Here is a 24,434-nt window from a genome sequence, read left to right on the forward strand (position 1 = left end):
TGGCTTTCTTGGGAATGGCTGTCATTTGAGGATAAATGAAACTGTAACCAGGACCTTCCTTCATCCCACCTTGACCTCCCCTCTCTCGCCTAAAAACTTCTGACTTAGTGAGAAAGTGGTTTCTAAGTTAGAGCTCTGGATGAATGTGGGAGCAGAGCCTGCTCTGCAGTGAGTGAAACGGATGGACTTTCCTGCTGCCTTCCTCATCACTGAGGAATCTTTGACACTTGCATGTCTCTTTCAGGAGCTGGATTATCAGAAGAGACGCATGCGAGAATCAGGGGACAGGTTTGTTCCTGTGATGAGCGATTTCATCACTGTGGCCAGTTTCAGCTTCTCAGAGTTAGAAGACCTTCTCAATGAAGCTAGAGACAAGGTAAGAATTCCTTTTGAAGTGAACAGAGTTTCATCAGCTCAGTCAAAATCCTGAATTAAAATGGAAACAGTGATTTAAGGTGATGGGACTGCCATGAAAACTTAATAGAGACTGAAAATTGTTCAGGATGAAGTTTCTTATTTTTTCTAATGTGGTGCATATCCATTTAGAACATATTTTAGGATTAAAAGAAGGATCATGCTCTTACTCACTTCTTTCTAATCTTTGCATTATTCTTGTGTGGCATAGAATTGTGGTGGCAGTATCCTGCATAACAGGATACCACACCTTGCCACAGTGTGGAAGGGAATGCCCTTTAAGCCAATGCTAAGAAAGGGGTCCTTTGTTAGTGATGGTGACTTCACATCTTTTTACCTTCTCCGTCTGACTGCATTCCACCTTGCTCATTCATCTGGGGACATTTGTGCTTTGTCTCTTTCCTTTAAAAATGTACCTGGTAGTTTGGTGTCCTGGTTTCAGCTGGGATAGAGTTAATTTTCTTCTCAGCGGCTGGTACAGTGCTACACCAGCTATGCTTGATCTTTTCCACTTCTCTGTTACTGGGTGTATTTCAGTACAAAGATAGAAATCCCAAACGTGTGGTTTGTCTGAAGTTTTTGGTTTCTTCTTACACACCCAGAACCATGTGCATGTTTATTCTTCAGGTGCTGCTGCAATCATTTTGTCCTTTCACTGTCTGCCACCTCCATTACCAGACTGGTGCACCTAAGGAGGTGCTTGTTCTTTGCTGATGGCTGGAATCTGGCAGTAATCCCTCTGTCTCTCAGCTGAATGAGGAAGAATTTATGTGAAAAGATCATAAGCATATGAAAATGTTTAGAGAAGAGCAAGTTTTAAAGTAAATTATATGTAATGGCAAATCTGCCCTTGTTGGCTGGCATGTTAAAAGTGCTTGGCTATATGAAGCAAAGGGATTATTTCTTTTGGATTGAATTGTTTCCACTCTGGTGTCAGTCCTTTTAGTGTTAAAGGACCTATTGCATTACTAATGAAAGCTGTGCTGTTGGATCAGAAGGCCTTAGATTTTGAAAAGGTAGGCTAAGGATCTTGACAGTAAGACTCCTCATTCATCCAGTTCCTCTGCAGTAGTGTTATTTTGTGATTCAAAAGCATTTCCTCACTGTGGAGATAAAGTTGGTAATAGTGACTTGCAGCTGCAAACGCCGGAGCCGCCGGCTGTCAGTGAGGGCTGCCCTGGCAAACACCAGTGGGGCAGTAGCTGTTGCAACACTCAGAGGGCAAAGCTGGGCAGGCCAACACCACAAAAAAAAATTCTGGGGAGAATAACATGACTAATTTTTTCATAGTATCATGGAATGGTTTGGATTGGAAGGGACCTTAAAGATCATCTAGTTCCAACCTCCTCCCCCCAGCCATGGGCAGGGACACCTCCCACTAGGTTGGGTTGCTCAGAGCTCCCTCCAGGCTGGCTCTGAACACTTCCATTTTTCATTGTTGTCATATTGCTTGAGAAAATTCAAATTACTTCCAGTATAATAATGTTCACACCATACTGGCTCTCTAAGCACAAAAAAAATACTTTACGTTCTGTGACCCCACTAAATTTACTGAGAAAAACTTGTTTTTTCTCACTGGTCTTTGGTTTTTTTCTTTTTACTGAGAAAAACTTGGTTTTTCTCTTATGGTCTGGGGGCTTTTGTATTATGACTGGGTAAATTTTTCAGTTTCATTATAGTTAGGCAGACATTTCTGGAAAGATATTCACTCTGTCCATGGCTTAGACTGCAAACTTTTGGTTTGGTGTTAAAGATGGTGGTGCTCCTTTCTTCTTGGCACACCAGGACAAAAACCCAATGCAGATTCTTTATAAGTTCAGTTGGGGGTTAAAAACCAGCAAGTGGTACATGTCCAGCACAGCAATGCAAGTTTCCTTGATCAGACACTTTCAGGAAAAATGCCATTCTTTTGCTTTAAAAATAACCAGAGAAACTCCCTGCAGACAGAGCAGTATGTCTGGAAGTTGTTGTACGCTTTTTTAGACATAGCCAACATAAAGCACTCAACATAAAGAGATGTTTTATTTTAATGACTATAACATGCTTAGGAAACGTTACTCTACCTTCTCCTCACACACCCTTGCTATGTTTGAACACACACCATTCCAACTTTTGCTCAACCTATGGCTTTGGTTCTTCCACTGGCAAAAAGCTGCTTTTGGATTCCAGTAAGGGAACTGTCTGTCCTAACCAGCGTTGAGCCATTTCTCATGTTTGCTTCATATTATTTTGGCCCTCTCTTCTTCCTCTTTTTCCTCTTTTCTTTCTTAAAAAAGGAAAAAAAAAAAAAAAAAAGGAAAATTTCAACAAACCAGATGTGCTTTGCAAAGCTTATAACATCTTCCAACCTCAATGGGCTCTCTGTGCTTGTTGAATCACAAGCTTTTTTCTTACCATGGAAACATAATGGAACTAGACAATTAAAGGAAGAGAAGGACCAAGACATCTGATTATCCTGTGCTTTTTTTTGATTTCTCAAAGCAAAGAAAATTGAGCAAAAAAGGTAGTGGGGCAGGGAGGACTTTGAACAATATCCAAATGAACCTAGGAAGAGCTGGTCTGACTCACAGATTTATTAATAATAATGAAGCCCTAGTTTTAACAGCTGGAGTTGAATATCCTAAATTTAGATGTGGTTAATTGATTACCATGAGTTAATCAGAACCATGTTTCCTCAGCTGGGATTTAAAACAATATAACTTATCTTTTCAAACTGGGGAAGTTTTATATTTTTCAAAACTTTTTCAATATTAGCAAAAGTAATTTCTTTAGTGATGGAAACAATCCATTACCAAGATGTGGTGCTGACCCTCTCAGCAGACAATATTTTTCACAATCCCATGCAGTACCTTTTTGGCCTTTTTGCTTGAACAGAACCATTCAAAGTCCGTGGCCATGGGGAGGAAGTGATATTTTAAATTTAAAGGGCCAGGTTGTCAGATGCAGGCATCCATGTTTGCAGAGGAAGCCTTGTAACTGTACTTATCTTCATGCAGTAAACAGATGGCTCCGTTAAGAACTGATTAAAAACTTAGACCAACTCTCTAAACAGGCTTTCTAGCACAGCTGGTTCTTGTTCTTTTTGTGTTTTTCTCACTTTCAATACCACTTTATTAGGGAGTATATAGATTAGATCAAGGGATAATGTTTTCTGCCATTTCCCATAAACTGGAAGGTGGGGGCAGGAGAAAGTGAAACTCTGCCCTGGAATCCTTCACCAGTTTTTATGTGTTTGAACATATGAAAAATTGATTTTTTTTTTAACATAAGAAAGAAGAGGTTGAATTTTATTCATGAAAATTTTTTTCTGTTTCCTGTGGGAAAGCAATGAAAATGCCCAAGCAGAGGAAGAGTAACCTCCTATGGTATGAATTTTGTTTTCCTACTTGGAAAAGGTGCCATTTGTCCTATATGAATCTTTACTATGTACTTAAATATTGACAGGTATGAACTTAGATCACTAGACTTCCTCAGAACTGTTCTGCTTTGTGCTTGGTTTATAACAAACCTGGTTTTAGGACACTTTGGATCTTGTTAGGAGTACAAAGTCTGCTTGGTCAGATATTGCCATCCCTGTGCTAAATGTCAAATTTAAGCCTGTCTGTAGAGATACTGTGAAGACTACTGCCTGGGCAAGGTGGGTAGGAAAAGTGTCTATTTCCAGTCTTTCTGATGACAGTTCCTCTCAAGCAAGGTGTGATGGAGAAAGGAGTTCAGAATCTGCACATACATTTAATAAGCTTAGCACCTAGAGTAACTGTTTTGAAGAACAGAAAGGCAGTGAAAGCTTGCTGAGTGAAAACCATTTAAGAAAATAGTCATTGATGGCTGAATGCTATGAAGCACAAAGAAATTCTATAGTCCAAGTGCTAGTTATAGGCTGTGCACTTCACTTATGCATTGTGGGGACTGGTGTCTTCTGTCAGCCCCTGCAGAAATGAATAAGGACATGAATAAGGAAATGAATATCAGGACAGAGACTGAGGATTCTACAAAAGACACCACTAGCCATTTGGTAAATAAATCCACACAGCTGTTGTACAGTAACTTAGAACTTCAGATGCTGCAGTGCAGGTTGGCATCTTACTTATGAGAAAAGTTTAAAGCACCTGTAGCTCAATGTAACTGTTAAACTCATGGGAGAATCCTTTAAGAGCATTTAGGCATAAGAAGAGCTGGGCCCAGCCCTGCCTGAAATTGGCAGGCCTCTTTCCATTAACTGATCTGTCCCATAAAGAGAAAAGGCATTTATTTGACCTGCCTCAGTACTGAATTGGTGTCTTCATAAGAGCACACTCAAGAGTACTTGTCTGAGGAATACAGTTCACGTTCCATGGCTGCATGGTATAATTCAGTTGTGTATTGGCTCTTCCCCCAACAGCAGACAGCACAGACAGCAGGAAATTTTTATCATGGCTGTTTGTCCTTCTCCTCATAGAGCCCCATTCCTGCTATTTCCAGAGGTCTTCTGCCACTGTTTAACATTTCATTGGCAAGCACAGCGGAGTTTGTGTGTGCTGCTGTCCCGCTTTCCCTCTCCTTGCTAAAATGGCTTTTTAAAATAAACAACTGTCTAAACGATTTGCTTTGGCAAGAGGATAAATTCAGTGGAAAGTTTGGCAGAGGAAGCAGAACTGGCACTGAGCTCGTGGACCTGTTATATCATGGAGCTTGGGGGCCCTTATGGTGCAGAAATGAATTTTTTAATAAAAAAAGATATACCATTCTGTGTTACAGTGGAAAACCTGCTGAAACACAGTTTTCCATTTTGCTTTTGCCCATGTCATCTGTCCCCAAATGACTTCAGGAATAAGCAAGTTTCAGCCCTTGTTCCGCAATATTAGAGCACATCGCAAAATTCTGGGAAGCATTTTTCATGCATGAGGACTTAGCTACAGATTTCACAACTGTGCACAAAGCTGGTGCTGTTTGGCAGGGAACCTGCCCATGGAACAGTTAAGCGATCTGTACATGGTGACACAAATCCCATGACAGAGAGGGCTGGGATCCAGAGCACCTTCCTCTGTGCCACTCTGCCTCTTAATGCCCTGAGTGAGGCAGGCAGTGTGATTTTAGCCACTGTGGGCAGGTAGAAGCCTGGACTTTGTGACAGCATTCTGGGGGCTGTCTGTGGCAGCTCACTGCCCCTCATCCCAGCACTGGTGTTTGGAAAAGCACATGTGGTCACAGACCTAGAATTGCAGAGAAGTAGAAGAAGTAATAAAGCCAGAGGGGTCTGTTGTAGTTTAAACAGTGAAAAGACAGCATGTGTCTCTTTACAATAGTGCATTACATTAGTGCAGTTGTTGTACAGATGTGAACTGCTTTTGCCATTTGCTATATCAGATCAGTGGGGCGACACTTTCTGTTCTGTAACCAGTGGAGAACACAAAGCTCAGAAAGGAGGCATGAATTCCCAAGCCACATCATGGGCAGAGCTGGCAGCAGAAGCTGGATCTCCTGACTTGCCTTCCTCTGCTCAGTCAGCTTTTTTTCCAGAGAGGGTAGAGAAAGAAGGAGAGTGTTTATTTCAGTGAAGTCCAGATTTTTCCTTTTGTAGTTATTTTAGGTCATCCAGCTCACAGAGTTTTTGCTTTTTGTCTTTCACTGCTTTACAATAAGTGATTGTGACCTCCTAAGCTCTGTGTTACAGGGCACCAAAGACAGGCTGTTCTCAGCCTCCTTGCTGCTGCTTAGAGACTGCAACACCTTAGACTCATGAGTGTGTCTGGAAGGCTCCCAGGCTGCTGAGACTTTCCAGCACAGCAACACTGTTCCTCCTCGGAGTGGCAGTGGGGAGGCAGTGGCAAAAGCCCCTCTTGCCAGTGTGACACGAACTAGCTGGTCCTAGTAGTTGGGTGACAGGCCTTGTGCAGAACATTTGCAGACAACACCACCCTCTAAAGGAGACTTCTATGTATATAGGATTCAAGAGCTCCAGGCAAGGAACCTCTGCCTTTTCAACCTCCAGCTTCCTTAAGTGACTAGGAAACCCCTGTGGACATTCATGGACTCAACCAGCTCATTTCTGTGTGCCCTCTCACTCACTTTTGCCGAGCACAGGAGGTACATGGGATGGAGGAGTGCATTGCAAGGTGCAACAGCCGTCTCCTGTGAGCTGCCCCTGACTTCAGGCTGTGCAGCAGTTGGACAAGCCTTCCTTCTTGCTGGCAGCTCTAGTCACTGCTCTTAATTTATGCTTTACTTGCAATTTTCACAGGAGTTAATGACAAATTAGGTGGGAAGAGATTCCAGGTAGCACATGCCCTGTGAGCAATGAGCTTCAGGTGATCTGTGTGTTCAAGCAGTGGTGGCAATGCCTGTGCTGAAGTCTTTCTCTGGCACTTTTCTGCCTCCCTGGCTGATTGTCACACTGAAGCAAGCAAGATGAGAAAATAGAGCATATGGAGATGCTTTATCTCCTGTGGTATTTACAGCCTGTATGCTCTCTGCCAAAGAGCTGGTGCTGGTTCAGTGCGGGTTATTGTAGACTGCTGCACTTCCCCAATATTCAAAAAGCCTATGTGTGTATTATATACAGATGAAATTACAGAGAGGAGTGGGGAGAGGGTGTAGGTGTGCATACTTTGGGTATGTCTTCAGAGGCTTCAGAGAAAAGGAGTTAAACAGAGAAGTAATCTGTTGCTGTTTCTATGTGGTGTTTCCTTCAACTCCTGCCATGTTTGGTAGCTCAAAGCAATTTGCATTTCTTCCAACACTTTTTTTCCAAGATTCTTTGGGTTTCTTTGTTTGTTTCTGGCTGAGAACACAGCCTTTTTAAAGAAAGAAAAAAGAATCTATTGCTTCAAACTGCTTTGTGGGCCTGGCAGGGATAGCAGAGAAGGGGAGATGCTGAATCTCTCAGGCTGTGCCAGAAGGAAGTTGCTTTCTTTGGAGATTTCTTCCCCCTGCAGTTGACTGGGAGACATTGTTTATGCTTTACCTGGTACAGGGCCAGAGGGGTTTATAAGACCTGCTTCCAAATTCATTTTGTGCTGGGATCAGAGCCTGAACTGTTCTTACTGTCTTTTCCATTCTGCAAGAGCACTCACATAAGGAAAGGGAAACTGGCCTGTGTTAGTATGGGCTGAAAACATGCCTCAGAGAGCTTGAGGACAGTCCATAGCCTGGTTTGGTAAATGTTGAGGTTTGTAAGGATGCTCTACTGCTCTGTGGTTGTGTGCTAAAGTGCAAGCAGGGAATGTGCCTCAGGGCACAAGTCCTGTCAGGAGTGTGTTCCTGGGGCTGCCTGCTGCAGCCCAGAGGAGTGTGAGGGTGGCTGGGCAATGGATGGATGTGTGTCCTTACACACCACTTACTGTACATGTGTACATGCTGCTGACAGATTATATGTGCTTGCATTTGAGTGCATTTTGGTGAGCAATGAGACCTGCTTGGGAGTGTGAGAGTGCAAAGGAGAGAGTACAACTACTGCAGGACTGATGTCCAAGAGCCAGGGGTTGCTGTGAATTTACCATATCCCATCAGGACTGCCCTCTGACTGAAGTCCTGCCAGTTGGCTGCCTCCATATGTGTCCTGCAGCCTCAACATTTGCCTTTTAAAATAAAAACCACTTGTGATGTATTCACTGTCTTTTAAGTCTGCCTGGGAGCCCTGGCTGCTTTCCTTGCCCCTCTCTCATGCCTTGTCTGTCTGTAGTCTCCTCTCTCCTGGGTAACACCCTGACTCAGAGGACTCCAGAGAGAGGGATGACATTGCAGAAGGTTTCTGAGAGGACAGACTGTAGCTTTATTGCAAAAAACTTTTACCTCCAGGAATTTTAAAAGTGGATTTGAAGGGAAGATGGAAGGGAAAAGTATGGAATAAAACTACTTGTTTCCCCAGCTAGCTCACTGTCTTCCATGCCCTGGCTGTCGTGCAGCTGCAGCCAAGATGTGGTCACAGTGTCATCCTCTGAAATTACTCTGTTGCCCTCAGGAACTAAAGATCACTTTTTGTATCAGTGGACAGTTAGTGCTCTCCCAGCACTATTGCTGCATGTTGCCCAAAGGATATCCAGGAGACTCTTCAGGGATGGAGGCACCTGCCTTAAGGAGAGGCACTTCTGTTGTTGGGGGTAGTTTCTACTCTTGCCACATGAATACTCAGAGGGTATTGAATTACTTGGTGTGGTTACTCATAAGCTATCCTTGCTGTCTTCACCAAACTGCCTCCCTAATTATGGCTCTTGTGTTTTCTGCCCCCTTGACAGTATGCCAAGGCACTGAAGCATTTTGGAGAGACCGAGGGCAAGATGCAGCCAGATGAATTTTTTGGCATCTTCGACACTTTCTTACAGTCATTTGCAGAGGCCAAGCAAGATCTGGAGAATATGAGGAAGAAAAAGGAAGAGGAGGAGCGCAGGGCACGCATGGAGGCCATGGTGAGGATCTGGGCACAGGAAGATGTTTCCTTCCCTCACCTTTTCATGCCTTGAGAAAAATTCCAGTGCTCATGTCCTGTCACTGTTTTGTGTTCTTCTCCCTGACACCTCTCTTTGGAATAATTCTGTTCTTATATATGACATTTTCCCTGCTGTCTGTTTTGTCAGCTCTCGAGGGTGTACTGTTTGACTCTCAGATTACCTCCTTTTGGATTCAGATACCAAATCTAGCCCAGGCATTTTTGCCCTGGCACTTTGCAGGATGGGGTTACCACCACCCCATGCCAGACTATCCTGCTTTTGGGCAGCAAGCAGAGAAGCCAGATTTCCTTCAGTCCTGCCAAGCTGGTCAGCTTCCAGTCAGACTCCATCATCATCTGCTGTGTGCCTGTCATCTGGCAGTGCACAGTGACACAGCAAATGCCCTGGCACCTGCTGCAGCCCCCACACTGGCAGTATTTGTCTCTGGCCAGCCTTAATGCCTTCATTACTGGGGCTGTGTCTGGTCTTGACATGGCAGGAGAGCTTTCTGTGGGTTTTGCTGCTGGGAGACAGACGTGTGTGTCCCCAGGGGTTCGTGTGAACCAGCCTCCCCCTCTAACCCCAGCCTCTGTGCCTGCCTGAGAACTCAGTCCCTTGCCTCCTTTCCCCCTGCTGACTCCTTAGCCCTTGCTGCTGCCATGGCCCCAGGCCGCGCTGCGGGGAGTTGCTTGCTGATTTAAATGTTTGCTGAGCAAAAAGCCGTGGGTTTTGCCTTTCAGAAGAGGAGAGAGGTAAAACACCGGGATTCCAGCAGCCTTACTGTTGGACACAGGGATAAAATGCCAGGACATAGGCTCAAGTTTCCTCTCAGCCAGCCTGGAAAGTTCAGGGCCCACTGTTAAAGCACTGTAGGATGGTTTCATAGGCCTAATACGCCATGAGGGAGGCCTTATGGAAAGAGTCTTCCTGCAGTGTGGGGCTAGCATTTGCAGAGTGAGTGACCTGCTTCTCAATAGCCACCATCCCTTGCCAGTGCTACTGATTCTGGAGCTGAGCAGTGGTAAGAGAGAGCTGAGCTGGCACTGTCCTGCTGTAAAATTAGTGCAAAACAGCAGCAGCATGGAGAGATCCCGTGTGTCCTCTTGCTGCAGGCCAGTTGTGCTTTGTGAGGCAGACGTGTGCCGCTACTCATTCCTCATTTCTCCTGCTTTCTTCTCGCCTGCATAGAAGAGAAGCCCAGCATGGCCTCTTGTTGTTCTTGGCACAGGTGATGGCCTTGTGAATAAGCTCCTACTCTTTTTTCCCCTTAATCTGAGCTGATGCGTTTTAGCTACTTCTTGGCAGTGTACCTAGTGACCTGGCATCTTGATTAGCTAATCCTAAAACTCTGTGTCTTCTCCACAGCTAAAAGAACAGAGGGAGAAAGAGAGGCGACAAAAGAAAGCAAAAGCTGGAAGCATCTCTGAAGAGAGTGGGGAGTTTGATGACCTGGTGTCAGCATTAAGGTCGGGTGAAGTCTTTGACAAAGACTTATCCAAGCTCAAGCGTAACCGCAAGCGTTCGGGGAACCAAGGCTTAGAGACAAGCCGTGAGCGGGTGGTGACAAAGCTAAATTATTAACTACAAGAGGAAGAGAAATAATCAACCAAAAGAAGGTGTTGAAAAAGTGCAAAACAAGGAAGATGAATGTGTGTGATGGCGCCTGGCTGACAGCTGCCCCAAAGGCTTTGGTCTGTAGCTAGAGACGTTACCTTTCCATGATCAGCTTTCCTCTCACCCCTCTCTGTGCTCCTAATTTGAACCATTATAAAAGTGCCTCTGTGGATCCAGCAGGGCCTGTGACTGGGCCATGCAGAGCTGACAGATTTGCTTCTGGGAGTTTGTTGTGTCATCAAAGGCCTCATGGTGATGACAGAAAGTACTTGGGCCTTGTGGACAGCCTCACAGCTGGAACAAGATAATTTTATGTGTGCCAAAGTAAAAACTAGTCATGATCTCCATCTTGCTGATAACAAGGAAGACTAATTTCAGACCAACTCTGTAAAAAACTATCACTTCTTCAGGATCTAGACTGGCCTTCAGGGGTTTGTTGGGATGTGGTTCTCAAGTTTCCAAACCCTTCTAGAACTGGATTTTATAAGCCATTGATTAGCACCTGGAAAATGCATTTTAGCTCATGTCCTGTATAGTATTTTTGTGTGGCCTACACTGTCCAAAGCAAGTGAAGCTTAGAAAGAAGTCTTCAGTTTCTGTAACAAAATGAAAATCAAGAATCAGGATCAACGTACAATAATTTGCAAGAGTCTTTTGGATTCTGCTTTGCTAGAAGGAGTTTTCTGGAATTTCTTGGTGGTTGAGTCTCCAGGCTGTGAAATGCATCTTCTTGGAAAGAAACTCTGGCTTTCCTTTAGAAAACTAAGCCACTGCCAGGTTGGGATTACAAGTAGATGACTGTAGAGTTTGTTGTCATTGCTGGAGGCTGGCAGAGAATCAGTGGAAAATTTCTTATCTTTCTGTGCAAGATTGGAAATTGGGAGCTCCCTAGTATCATCCACAGGTCTCCAGCAGCAAACAGTGAACAGGTTCACTGGCTGCCAGAAGTGAGATTTCTTTTCCACTTGATGCTAGCTGTGATTGCTGTTGGCATGAACTGTTTTTTCTGTTTAACAGCCTGGCCACCACTGCACACACCCCACTCCTGCTGAGGGGAACCACATCACTCAGAAAGGTATGAATGGTGTCAAAGGAGAGCCCTGGAGCATGCTGACTTTTTCATTTTGAAGAAATCACTTGGGATGAACTAAGGGAGAGCTCCATAGTTAAAACTGAGAGTTTTTCAAGGAGGACACAGAATTGTGTAGGCCAATCAGGCTTTGGAGTTGAGTTAATTCAGAAGAAACAAATAAATTTGTAGTTAAGTTACATGAATTAAGTATATAAGCAGAAAAGCAAAGAACCCAAGAAGAGGCTTGAATTCTGTGTGTCTTCATGGTTCTAGGAAAGGAATTGGATTGTGTGGGCTGTCATGGCCTTTTTTTTTTACCTTTTTTTTTCAAACTTGTCTTCTTTTTTTATTATCTTCCCTGGAGAAGGAAAAGAGGAAAAGAAAGAATGGTGATGGATTCTTCCTCCTAGACAGGAAGAAAAGAGAGAACATTTGAGAAGAGGGACCCACCATCTACAAATTGCTGCATTAGTCGATAGCACAAATGTCAAGGAATCCCAGGAAAGTTTAATCATTTGGTTTGATTTTTCTCTGAATGTCACTTAATCTCAGGCTCTGCACTGAGTCTGCAGAACAGAACTTCCTCTGCAATGCACGCTGCCTGATCAGTATTACACACTACAATGTTGGAGAAGCAAACTGTGGTGGTTTCCTGAACACTTTGAGAGTTAAATAATTATGTAAACTATTAAAAGCAAAAAAGAGAATTGAGAGAAGAGAAGCAGAAAAGTCAGAATTGTTAAACTCTGATGTTTCATTGTTTACTGGATTTTGAGTCTCCCACCCCAGAATTTCCCTATTTAGGACATTCCAGACTGCCGCGCCTCTGTATAATACTCATCGTAAAGAGCTGGTATCTTACAAGAGCTGGGTGCATTCTCCTCCCTTATTATCCCACTCCCCTTCTGGGATTAGCTATTAACAGCAATGCCTATTGCAGTGGACACAAGCACCTTGTAGAAGAAAGACTATTTCATAAAGGTTTTTGAAAGTTTAAGAAAAAAAATCTCACTTTTTTAAGCATTTTTATTTTAAATTACAAATGGATTTTTAGAAATGTCTCTTGTAAATTATATTAACAAGCTCCTTGCTGCTCCCTGAAGTAGACTTGCTATATATCCCAGCCCTTTTGTTTGTCTTGTTTTAAAGCATGCCATGTAACCTATGCCATGTAAGCCATATGAGAGGTGGTAATATGTGCCAAATTGGTATACAGTTGAGTTTAGATTTGAATAATCCCTGAATTCCAAAGATTATGCTTTTAGGCATTAGAACATTGTAGGGCTTTTTTCCTCCCTCTTTGTTCTCCCTGGGTTTAGGGCTCACCCAGAACTTCACGTGTAGTGCCAAGGTCAGTCCTAGTGCAAAATGATGTGCAAGTACAGCTGCTTGCCTGTTCCCCAGGTACTTGTTTGATAAGGCAGACTGTCAGCATGGCAGCTGCCAGAGAAGAAACACCTCAGGGCAAACCCTTTGAATATAAATACAGCATTTCCCCTGCCCCAGTATTTGTCAAACCAGGTTTGTGCTGTGCTTTCTGAAACTGAAGTCACTTTGCCAGGCACAAATGTAGCAAAAGCAGAGAGAGTGATAAATCCTCTGTCCCTTTGTGTACACAGTTCAGCCCTGATTTTTTAAAGAGGTCCTGCATGATGGTACGCAACAACACTCCAGCCACACTGGGAGTCAAAGAAAGCTGCTATATTTTGCCACCTCTTTAACTCATACATTAATAATGAGAGATTGTGCAACTCCTGTAAATCAGCTGTGGGATCCTTAGGGGGATGGACAGAAAGCTCGGAGTCATGCCCCGATTCAATGCAGCTCAACTTTCTCAGCACTCCAGTGCCCCAGGCTCCCCGTTTTGAATCAGCGATGGTGGCCAAAAGTTTTGTTCAGTGTGCTGGACAGTCCCCCAGGCTCTTGACTCCATGGTGAAAGTTCATAAAGAAGGTTTTGGAAAAGCTCAGTTTCACACTGAGGCAAGCAGTGTTTTCATACAAGTGGTGACAAGCAGAGTGGCCCATTAAATTACCAACTGTACGAGATGAGGTTACCCACACAGAAGATAAGGAAAAAATTGGCTCTGCTGTAGGGCCTGGCATCAGATTCTTGCTGAAGTTTGTTCATGTTTCTCATCTCTTGGGTACTATGAGTGCATATAATGCTCTCTTCTTCAACAGTTGTACTTGAGTTGCCAGGTGCTGAAGGAGAAAGGAAAATCTTATTCCTGGGTAGGTTTAGGAAGCGGTCTGAGGTCTAACATCACTGAAGAAGCTGGAGAAGAGCTAGGGTCTGCTGTTGTCCTTGCACCTGTGCATAGAACCAGCATTTTAAGAGAAGTCACTCTGTGGTTGGAAATAAGTAGAGAAGAAGGAGATGTGAGAAAAAAAGGCATAATTGAGGGCTTGTTCTGCAGAAATACAGTAGTTGCTGACTTTATTATGAAGTTCCTCACACCTAGAAGAGCTCTCCAGAATTTATCCCTAGAGGTTTAGTGCTCACTCACCTCTGCGTCTCTGCACTGTTGCTGTGCAGGTTGCATGAGAATGAGCCCAGAAAAGACTGAAGAAGACTCCCTCCCCCTTCCACTTGCTTTGAACTGAGTCACTCTTCTCAGTCTATTGTGTCTCTAGAAATGCTACAAGGTAAAGTGACTTCAAGGAGCAAGACTCTTCCATGCTCTGTATCACAGCCATTGTCCAGGCACCAGTTCCCTACGAGAGCAGAAGTAGGACTAGTGTTCAGGGCTGAGAGACTTCCTCACTAGGGAAAAAACCTGGATGTCCTTCAGAAGCATTTCTGTAATGTGTTCACAATGTCTGAGGAAGGGAAAGGAATTGCAAAGGATCCTGGTGGGAGACTGTGGGGCAGGTGTTTGCATAATGATCAGCCCCACTGGCTAAATCTTTCCTTTTCTTTAGGAAAGATCACACTTTGAGCTGGGTTGCACGGGAGAAGCTTGTGTCAGGAGTTTCTGTGAGGGGAAATGAGATCCGTTGTACAGTAGATGATGTACATGATATATGCAGTTTTGTTTCTAGGTTGGTTGTTTTGGGTTTTGTTTGTCTGTTTGTTTGGGGGTTAAATGATTTTAAAAAAAAAGGTTTTAGGAATCTCTAAGGGGAACCTGTAAATCTGACACCTCTATTTATTTTGCCTTATTTTAGTTTGCTATGTTTGTATGTATGTATGTATACACTGCATTACAGCAAAGACTATTGAGACCGTGCCAGGGCATTACACCAGCTGGAGAGCTGGCTTGGCTCCTGTGCCAGCTGAGCCAGGCCAGGGGATGCAGGTGAGCAGTCTTGGTGTGGGAAGGAAGGGAGGGAGGAAAAAAAAAACCTTTTGGCTTTTGTCATAATTACTCTGCCTCTGGTGATCCTGGTTCTTGGAAAGCTCTCATTTTGAAGCTTGTGGTGATCTGATGGAGGCTGGTTATTTTAGACCACTTTCTACAAAAAATGTTTGTTTTTTATCATGCATCATGGTGAGAAGATAGAAAAGAGTTAAGGTGCATAGTTGCACGTCCAAACTTCACCCTTCCACACAGATTTGGTCCATTATTCCAGTGAAGCTTGGCTACATGGCCAGAAGTGGTTGGTGCCCTGTAACTTCTCACCAGATTTAACACACTAGTGAGAAAAACTGGGACAGTTCTCCTTCCTCAGAGCTAATATTCCTCCCTATCTTTATGGCCAAAGAATGATTTCATCTACTTTACCTCTTTCCTCCTTCAGCCCACCTCCTCAGGTTATCTCAGGTAAGCAAAATCTTTATACTGATTGGTTTGTAGCCCATGGAATCTCTGGCGATCAGAAGGTGTTTGGCCATGGCTCCTTGGATTCTGTGCTTGACACAGGAGGTTTCTGATTGCCTGCCATGCAAAGAGGTAGTCTCCATTGGCCATCCTTGTTTCTCTTATAAAGGTAGAAGGGGCTAACCTGGATAACACAATTTGGCCAACTGAAAATATAGAATTTATATATTGATTTACATAATGCATAAAAAAAGCTATCTACTAATCTAAGTAGTAGTTGTGATGACCAGTATTCTCTGAAGCTGGCCAGATTTGCTCACTGTGCCTGCTGAGAAGGATGCCAGTCTATTGTGGTATTTTGGAAACTCATTTAATGAAAGAGTCCGGATAGTTCCAAACCGGAGTCTTCTGTTATGGGTAGTAATGTAGAATTGATCCACAGTAACCGGTTCACGTTGCTCTGGTTTTACATCAGCAGAATTAAAAGTAAAATCTGGACTAAGACTCTGCTTTAGACAGTTTTGTAAGAAAGTAAGATGTTCTACCACAGCTCATGTAGGGCATGGTCCTTTCAGCCTCCCCCACTAGGAGCTCTGAGCCAAGTGATCTAGAAAAGCCTCTTTGAGGACAAGCCATTTGCCCCCTTCCTGCTTGCCTTTAAACAGGCTCTTTAAAGCTCTTTGCAGTTTTTAGAATTGCAAGGGAATGTTCGGTACCTGAGCTGCTCTGTGCTCAACGCCTCCCTTCCAAGTCATCCCCACCTGCAGCCATTCTGCTCCCCTGCAAGCCTGCTCAGCTTGAAACTCGCAGGCCACTTTGGGAGGTGGCCCTGCCTGCCAAGCTAGAAAGTACAGTGCTGCTTACTGAAGTGGGAGGTTGTGTGCTGCTGTAATGCCTTGGCCTATCCTCATTTCTTAGTCAGTTTAAGACTATAGGTGAATTAAATGTACAAATCCTGTAGTGTCCTTTTTATCTGTATCTTTTTATAAGAATATACTGTAATACTAAAAAGCAAAAGCAAAAAAAATTAAAGATATATTGCCCCCACTGTGTCTCTGTACATTTCTTGGTAGTTTCATTTTCTGTGCATTTTGCCACAAAGTCCAATAGGTGAGACAGGGTCTGGGTGCAGGTTTTTGTTAAGCTCTGGGGTTTTGGTCAAGAGTGTGCAGCTCTTTAGGTGACACTGTCACTGCAGTGCTGGTGAGAAGCTCCACAGGTTGTTCTGGGGGCACAAGCAACACCGTGGAACACAAGCACATTCTCCCCACACTGTGCAATGGTGAAGAGCTGATTACAGAGCCAGCAGGTTACCATATCCAAGGGTCCCCTTAAAAAGCTCTCTTTTGTTCCTATTTCAGAACTACATACGGTACACAGGAGTTCACTTAAAGAAAAAGAAGAAAGTAAGATGGTCCTGATATCTAGGAGTTCATAATCCATGGCTGGACATGACTATTCCAAATGAGGAAGGGAGTGCAGGGCAGCAGCACTGACCCTGAGCTCATTATGTAACTGAGCAACATCCCGACAGCAAGAGCATCAACTCGGAGGAGGAGTGTGCAGGAGAGCCTTGCTGCCAAGGAAGGAGTTAAATAAGGCCAGCTGAAAAGAAAGCAGGAAAGCCAACATCAGGAGTGAAGGCTTCAGAAAAGCAGGGTGGGGAGTCTGGAGAGAAGTTAGACAGAACAGCCAGGTGAGCAAGATGCACACAAGGGTTAGGACTAATTTGTGGCTGAATTGAAGGGTGTGCTGAGGAATTCCTTGGAATTCAGGGGCAGAACCTTGTCCTCATCATAGAAGCAATATGTGAAACAGCTGTTTCATTCATGCACAGATCTCCCCATTTCTGTTAATGGAAAGAGCACGCTGAGAAAATGATCCTTAAGCCACAACATTTAATACTTACCTTCAGCCCATCAAAGGGCAATGCTTTAAACTTGAGCTCCTGAGATCATGCCTAGCTTCCAGTGGGAGCCTTGCTAGCTATGCAGTACATTCCTGCAGCACTGAAGTTCCCAGGGACCCCAGGCAAAGCCCCAGCCGTTGGCTCTGGCTCTCAGGTGGGAAGAACTGTGGAAATCAGCAAAAGCAATCAGGGTGTAATTGCTTGCACAGACTGAGGATCAACAAGCAGCAAATGGGAGTTTGAGTGCTTCGTGGGAAGGTAGTTGGCTTTTAGTTGTTAGAACAGCTTTCAGTTTCTCTGTCTTGATCCATTTGGTTCACACTTTGCTAAAATTCTGACTTTTAGGTTCTTGTACAAATGCAAGGGCAGTGGCAAAGGGATGTTTCTGAAATACTTGTATCCATGTGAGTGGCAGAGGCGGGATGAGAATGCAGGGGCCTCCCTGAGTTCTCTACCCTTGGCAGCTGGGGTTTGGTAGAGGAAGTCAAACCCATTGCTTTTCCTCTTATTAGAGGTGAAACCCAGTGGCATTTGAATTATTTGCATTGAACTAGACAGAGATCCTGCCTGGATTGTAAGAAGACTTTTCTTTAATATTTTCTTTGGGGTTGGAGCACACAGTGAGGAGCTGGTGTTCTGCCCTGCAGCATGGGTCCATCACAGAAGCCTCCTTCCATCTTCCTGGTTGATACCTTTCCCATGATTGTGGACTTCCCTGTCCTTGCCATCACTGCACAAAGCAAGGTAAGTGCCTCATGGCTTTTTCTGAGCAAATCTAGGGGTATGGTTTAGCTGCCCTGAATGACTGGGAGTGAAGAGGAGTGTAAAGGGAGCTCTCTGCTCTTGCTGGAAAGGGCTGAGTCTATAATTTATCAGTTTTCTCTTTCTATAACTTTTGGCTTCTGCTTAAACAAAGATGACTTTTATCTCTGCCATAGTAGACGTGGAGCTTTCTGGGAGAAATCTGCTTGGCCTTGAATTTGTACCACTAGGAAATAAAATAATTAAAGTTTGGGAGTTTTTCCCCCCTCTCAAAGCCCAGAAGTCTGATTTCAACATTGTTGTGATAGAGTTTGTTTGTTTGATGTTCCTGTAGTTAATGGGCTTCTTGCTGTTTTCTCTGAGGCATAGTTGCTATTTATCTCTACTTTGCTTAGGCTCACCAGGAGGTAAGGTCCTTTTTTCCCTTTTTGTCTTTACCGCCCTTCTGTTTTTTCATCTCTTATGCCTTTTTTCCCCTCCTTTTTGCCTTTTTTGCCATTTTTCCCTAATTTTCCCCATGCCAGACTCAGCAGTCAGGTGGGGGCTTGCTTTGAGTGAGCTGCTGCATTTTTGTTACCATGTGACAGCATTGAACTCCAGGCACCCAGAAAGGTCTGGAATGCTGTGAATAGGTTAACATGGGAATCCAGGAATTTTTCTTTGCCCATCTTGTTCTAGATGTGAGGCGCAATTGTGTTGAGCCAATTTCTTGAGTGCTCATGGAAGGAGAATACATCTCTAATTGTATTAATTTAAAAAAAGAATCAGGAAATGGGAGGGGGAAGATTAGCTCAGTTGGTCAGAGTATGGTGCTAAAAAACACCAAGGTTGTGGGTTCAATCCCTGTATGGGCCATTCATGTAGGAGTTGGACTTTATGATTCTTGTGAGTCCCTTCCAACTCAGAATATTCTGTGATGTGGGAAAAGACTTTCATAATTTATGGCTGTGAGATGTGGAAAAAGGCTTTTGTTTGCCAGAAGTGTCTGTGACCAGTAGTGGTTGGATCTGTCATGTTACAGCAGGACCTTTGCCATACTCTCCCTTCATGGAAGGGCTATTCAGAGCACTTCCAGCAAGGAAAGCACAACAGCCACATAGAGGCTGCAGGGACCTGGGGATCAGGGCTAACATCAGCCCTGAACATGCCTTCCTATGGGGCAGACAGGGAGGTGGGTGTGTTGGACACTGTGTGATGTTGCTGCCTGCCCCTGCAGAGAGGAGGGCTTCTGTCTCTCCATGCTCCTTGTAGAGGTTTTAAAAGATTGGTGGGGGGGGAACTGTGATTGTCTCAAGAAATCTGATAAATATGTGTTATTTGTCTGTTTGTTTAAGTAAAGACTCTCCCTTACCAGTAGGTCTGCAGGGGCCAAGCTCATGTTTCATTATCCCCTAAAATATCACGAGTGACGTAAGAATTGGCCTAGATGCCCCATGAGAGACTACCAAGAACTTGCCTGTGGTGAATCTATAGCTCATGCTCTGATTGTCAAACTCAGCCACTGTTTTGCCAGTGGTGGTTCCTGGAAAGCCAGTGGTCTGTAAAGGTATCAGAAGGTGCTTTGTGCACAGTGGCTGGGGAATGCAAAAAAAAATCAAAAGCTTGTGCATGCTCCATTGCCCACAGAAGGAAGCAGACAAAATAGGAGGAAAATTAATGTCCATCTGCTTTAGGCTTAAGCTATTTTTCATTTGGTTGTAGCAACACTGTAAAAGAACAAAGATGGATTCCCCACCCTCAACAAGGTTGGATGGTTCCTGGATTTGAGAGGTAAGAAATGGTGTTCTGAGCGTCTCCCTGGATATTCCTGTGATCAGGCTCTGCCTGGCTGAGTGCTGTCTGGGTGTGACAGCCTTTGGGAGCAATGGTAACTGCATCTTCGCCCCTGCACAGTCACGAGGTGTTTTCAGGGGCAGAAGCCTGAATCAGCCCAGTACTCGCCTACCCATGGGCTCACAGTAAGGTGATGTGACTGGGCAAGAACTTCCTTGACTTACATACACTGTGGTTTTGCTACTGAACAAGTTTGGATCTCCTCTTACTTTGTAGAAGAAGCTGGGTAACCCCAAAGTGCAGATTTTCTCCAGGGTTGTCCAATCCAGTGTTTTCTTTCCTTTTGGGCTCCCAAGCAGAACACTCTTCAGAGCCATGCCCCATTCTGCTGTAAAGCACCCCTTGCTTCTGCTCCTGATTTCCTTCAATATCTGAGCCCTGCTCACATCCCCCTTGCACCCTCACAATTCCTTTCTGTTGCCATGACCCTTTGCTTGCCCACTTTGGGACGATCTGCTGCCCTTTCTCTGTCGTATTATCAGCTGCAGGAGCTGGGGCACCTCAGGCTCCAGGTGAGGCCCCTGGCAGAGGACTGACCCTGGCACAAACGCTGTTGCTCTGCACTCAGCTTGGCTTTGCATGGGGCAGGAGATGCCAGGCAGATCAGCTGCTGTGTCCTACCTTCCTACTGTCCTCCTTGTGGTGCAGCTGTTGTTCATCCAGGGACCAAATGTCAAAGATGTTGTGTTGCCCTTTTGGAATGGCAGTAACACCTTCCCTTGCTCTGGTCCCTGAAATGAGAGCTTCTCTGTAAGTGGAGAGGAAGCCTTTTCTGCAGCTGGAGAGCAGGAGCTGCCTCTGGAGTCACAGGGATGGGCAGCCTTTCACCACAGAAGCATCTCCAGCACTAAGGCAATGTGACATCAGGACCAGAGCTAGCTGTGGTCTTAGGGGTGCTGATCTTGTGCCAACTCCTGGGGTGTCAGTGCTGAGATGCATCAGCAAGCATGTCTTGAACTTGTACCAGGGTCAAAGCAAGAGATTCTAAATTGCAGCTTGTCCCATAGCCATGGTCTTGTCCTTGTCAGGCAGCTGCCAGCTCTCCATCTGTTTCTGATCAATCCTCTCCCTGGGGGATGCTGACCAGTACATCCCAAATCAAGATGGAAGGAAGAAAGGGGGAAAATCAGATACTGAGGCAATCTTACTCTCTAATTTTTAACCCATGCTGGCGCCCTAATACAAACAGGAAGGCAGCTGGAGTTTGGACAGGGATCAGTAGACCTGACTTAGTGCTGTACAGAGCAGAACCAGTGTAATTATGGGAAAATGGGCATAGTCAAAGAAATAACTGAGCTTTGATGGGAGGCAGGCTCTTTCCTGAGATCTTCTTTGGTGGCTAGCTCACTTCTCATTCCTCCTCACCCTTTCCCTCAGCTCTGCAATGAACCCTGAGGGTCTGCAGCTCTCCCTCTCTTTAGAAAAGGGTCTGGGCTGTCACCAACACCAACACTGAGCTTTTCCCTTGGGAGGCAGCAAGGTGAAATCTTCCTCTAAGATTTAGGAGAAATCAAGATACAAAAGCCCATCTGGCAAAAACAGACTTGTCAATCTGGTAGCAAACATCATTTTCTCCAATTGCACATCAGGCATGAGGAGCACTCAGGCTTGGAAATCTGTCTCCAGGTGCTCACTGTAGAGTGCACAGATCAATGTGCTAGGTTAGTGTCCCCATCTGCAAACAATAATTTGAGTGACATGACATGTTGGTCTGGTCACATACATGTGGTCTGGTCACATACATGTTCTCTTGGATCACAGTCCAGGCCAACAGTGGTGGGACTGTCCTTTCTGCCTGGGTTGAAACAAGCTTCATGTGATGCCAGGGATTGTCTGTTTGCTCACAGGTGAAGGAGCAGCAGCTCCTGCCTATACTCAGGGTAGGACATGGTCCTGAGGCCCTGGAAGAGCTGTCACATGAGCCTGGAGACAGCAGCTGCATGGGCACCGTGACCTTGCCACTGTTTTCACCATTTTTCCTGTTGCTCAGCCATTCCCATCAGCCTTTCTTGTTTCTTTTCCTGCTCATTCTGGGACTGGCTCAGACTTCTTTGCCAGCTTTTCTTGTCCCATATTTGTGTGAACCTTCTGGTGCAGAGAAGCAAGGTCTGGAGCTGTACTTCACTCTCCTTCCCATGGTCCTTGCAGAGCCACCTCTGCCCTTGGTGGAACTTTGCTTCCCCAGAGCCTCCAAGGCACTCTGAGCCTTGATGGATGCAGGGGGCTCCACCAGTGCCCAACTTGTCCTTTGGAAAGCTTCAGCTGTGTGTGTGAGGAGACATTTTGTCTGAGGGATGAGGCTAAATGCAGGCCATGGTAAAGCCCCTGAGCAGCAGCTCTGGCACAGCTGCTCTGATGAGCTGATGTGCTCATTTCTGAGCAGAGCCACTTGTGGATGTAGAGGCGGCCCCTGGGCTCATGTGGACAGGGAAACAGGTGCTGAGAGTGTCTGGCAGGGATTTCTTGCTGGTGCCATGAGAGGTTGGAGGAATATTAGGGTTTTTCCCTTCTATAAATGGCTTTTGTGAGAACAGGTTTCTTAACTTGGGTTACAACAGCAAGGGCTAATTGAGCTTTACTGTGAGCAGTGACACATAAACGAGACAAAAATGTTGGCTAGGTTAGGTGAGAGATGAGCCTCATGAATGCAGGCTTCCTCACAAATTCTCTTAAAGGACTTCTGGCCACACTCAAACCTGTGTCAGGCACACGGTGAGGTGTCTGCTGTCCTGCAGCAGGATGGAGGCTTTGAAGAGCTGCTGGGGCAGGAAGGGCTATCACTGCCCTCAAACCCTGATCCCCTGTCATGGGAAGAAATGGCACTCCTGCTGTTGAGTAAGGCACTTGGTCTGACTTCCCAGAGAGCTGCCTCCCTTATGGCTGAGGACACAGGAGGCATTTTGCCAGGCTCTCCTGCTGCTCAGCGAGGGTGGGGGAGTCCGGGACATGAGGGAACCCTGTTCCTGCTGCTGTTGGGAGCACAGGAGAGCTCACTTGCTAGCTCACCACTCCATCCAGCTGGGTTTAATTTTAGAAACAGTGCTATCTTGGGGCATCTTTTTCCATGGAATGCAAGTCTTTAAGTAAATAAATAACAGCTTTGTGGAGGCGGAACGACAGCCCGTAACCGCACTGCAAAACACTCGAGTTGAGCCCCATTTCACTTGCATGTGGAAATACTTTGTACAGAAACAGTGGCTGCACTGCCTCCCTCTCTTGGTTCAGCCCCCTCTGGAGCTGGCCATGTGCATTGATTAAAAAGAAATAAAAACACCTTGAAATACCAGCCTTGGAGAAGTGGAAATGAAAACCCCTCCAGCTGCTGGGGTTCAGCTGGAGTTCTCTGGCACAGGTTTGCTAAAGCTATGCTTTCCTGGTGAAGGGCTGTTACTGACTGTGCCTCTGCTGCATCTGGGACATCCCAGAGCGATGTGCTCTGGGGCATCCTTAGCAACCCAGGAGAGAAATAGCAGGCTATAAAAGATGGCAGGCAAGAAACTTGTGTTTAAATGCTCCTCCCAGTCTGGCTGGCCAAGAGCCTTCTGCAGGCAGACATGTTGCTGATGGCTGAAGGTCCTGGGTGTGTCCCTCAAAGCATGTTTGCTGGCTGGAAAATCCCATTAAAGCCATTTTACCAGAGCAAGAGCCCATTTTCATTGCTCAGATCCAGCAGCTTTGGCATGGCATCTGCTGCATGAGCTGCTGCTAACTTTGTTCCCCTGAGTCAGCAAGGGAGGCTCTTCTAAAGCTCCCAGTCTGAGTAAGACTTGCCACGGTGGCCTTCCTCTGATGTAGGGACTTGGAGATGCACCTAAATATGCAAGGTGGAACAAATGATGTAAAAATAACCTAGGCTGACACCTACTCACTCTGCTCTACTCCTGCTGCACATTGCTGCTGCTGGGACAAGACAGTACTGAGATGGCAGTATGATTCTGTGCTTGTAATGAAACTGGGTCAGGAGCACCCAGCTTGGGTGCATTAGGAGTTGGCAGTGTTGATTCTGGTTGCCTCCACCAAGCCAGAGGGATGGCTAGACTGTGCCTAATCATGGAGGTATGACTGAGCTCTGCCAGGGTCTTTGAAACAAGTGGGCTTGAAGTCAGCAGCTGTGGCTTGGAAAAAGCATCATGTAGCATCCTGGTGCCATGTGCAGATGGGATGCCTGAAGAAGTTTTGCTCTAGTCTTTCTCTTCTAAGATGAAAACCTTACCTTGTCCTTCTTCCTGGTAGCTCTTGGCAAGAGCAGTTTTGGGCATGACTGTGATAGTTTTGTGTGTTTGTTCAGAGATGGATATAGTATTTTAATTCACTGCAGGACCTGGGGATTACTAACTGTACCTCAGCTTTTGCTGGTGGCTTCTCTTCCCAGCAGGCTACAGGGACAGGAGAATTTTCCATGTGATGTGGTTCTGCCTCCTCTTCCTCTGCAAACTACCCAGCTAAGCCATGTCCTCTCCTTGGCCTCCTCCTGCTGCTTCCACTGATACTCTGAAGGGAATTTTTTTTTTTTAAACCCTTGTGAAGGCCTTCTCCTGTGGGGCTGGGCAAGCTCTGCCCATGTTCTCTGTGAGCCCAGGATCAGGGCGGCCCTGGCAGCTGCTTGTCTTTTCCACTGATCCCAATTAAGATTCAGTCTTGGCAGGATGGAGCCTTTTGAGC

General features: G+C 45.3%; 1 protein-coding gene across 3 annotated transcripts in view; it reads left to right on the forward strand.

The window, feature by feature from the left end:
* DAAM2 (dishevelled associated activator of morphogenesis 2) overlaps nt 1-16,315 on the forward strand; it is a 202,516-nt gene extending 186,201 nt beyond the window's left edge. For all 3 annotated transcript variants that reach the window (XM_077175812.1, XM_054629765.2, XM_054629764.2), the window contains 3 exons: nt 245-376; nt 8,628-8,798; nt 10,185-16,315. In XM_077175812.1, the coding sequence (XP_077031927.1) occupies nt 245-376; nt 8,628-8,798; nt 10,185-10,400 (519 nt within the window). In that variant the 3' untranslated portion in view covers nt 10,401-16,315. The remainder of the gene's footprint in view (nt 1-244; nt 377-8,627; nt 8,799-10,184) is intronic.
* Nucleotides 16,316-24,434: the final 8,119 nt, after the last annotated feature.

The sequence above is a fragment of the Agelaius phoeniceus genome, chromosome 3, assembly GCF_051311805.1.
Source record: "Agelaius phoeniceus isolate bAgePho1 chromosome 3, bAgePho1.hap1, whole genome shotgun sequence".
Classification (NCBI taxonomy): Eukaryota; Metazoa; Chordata; class Aves; order Passeriformes; family Icteridae; genus Agelaius; species Agelaius phoeniceus.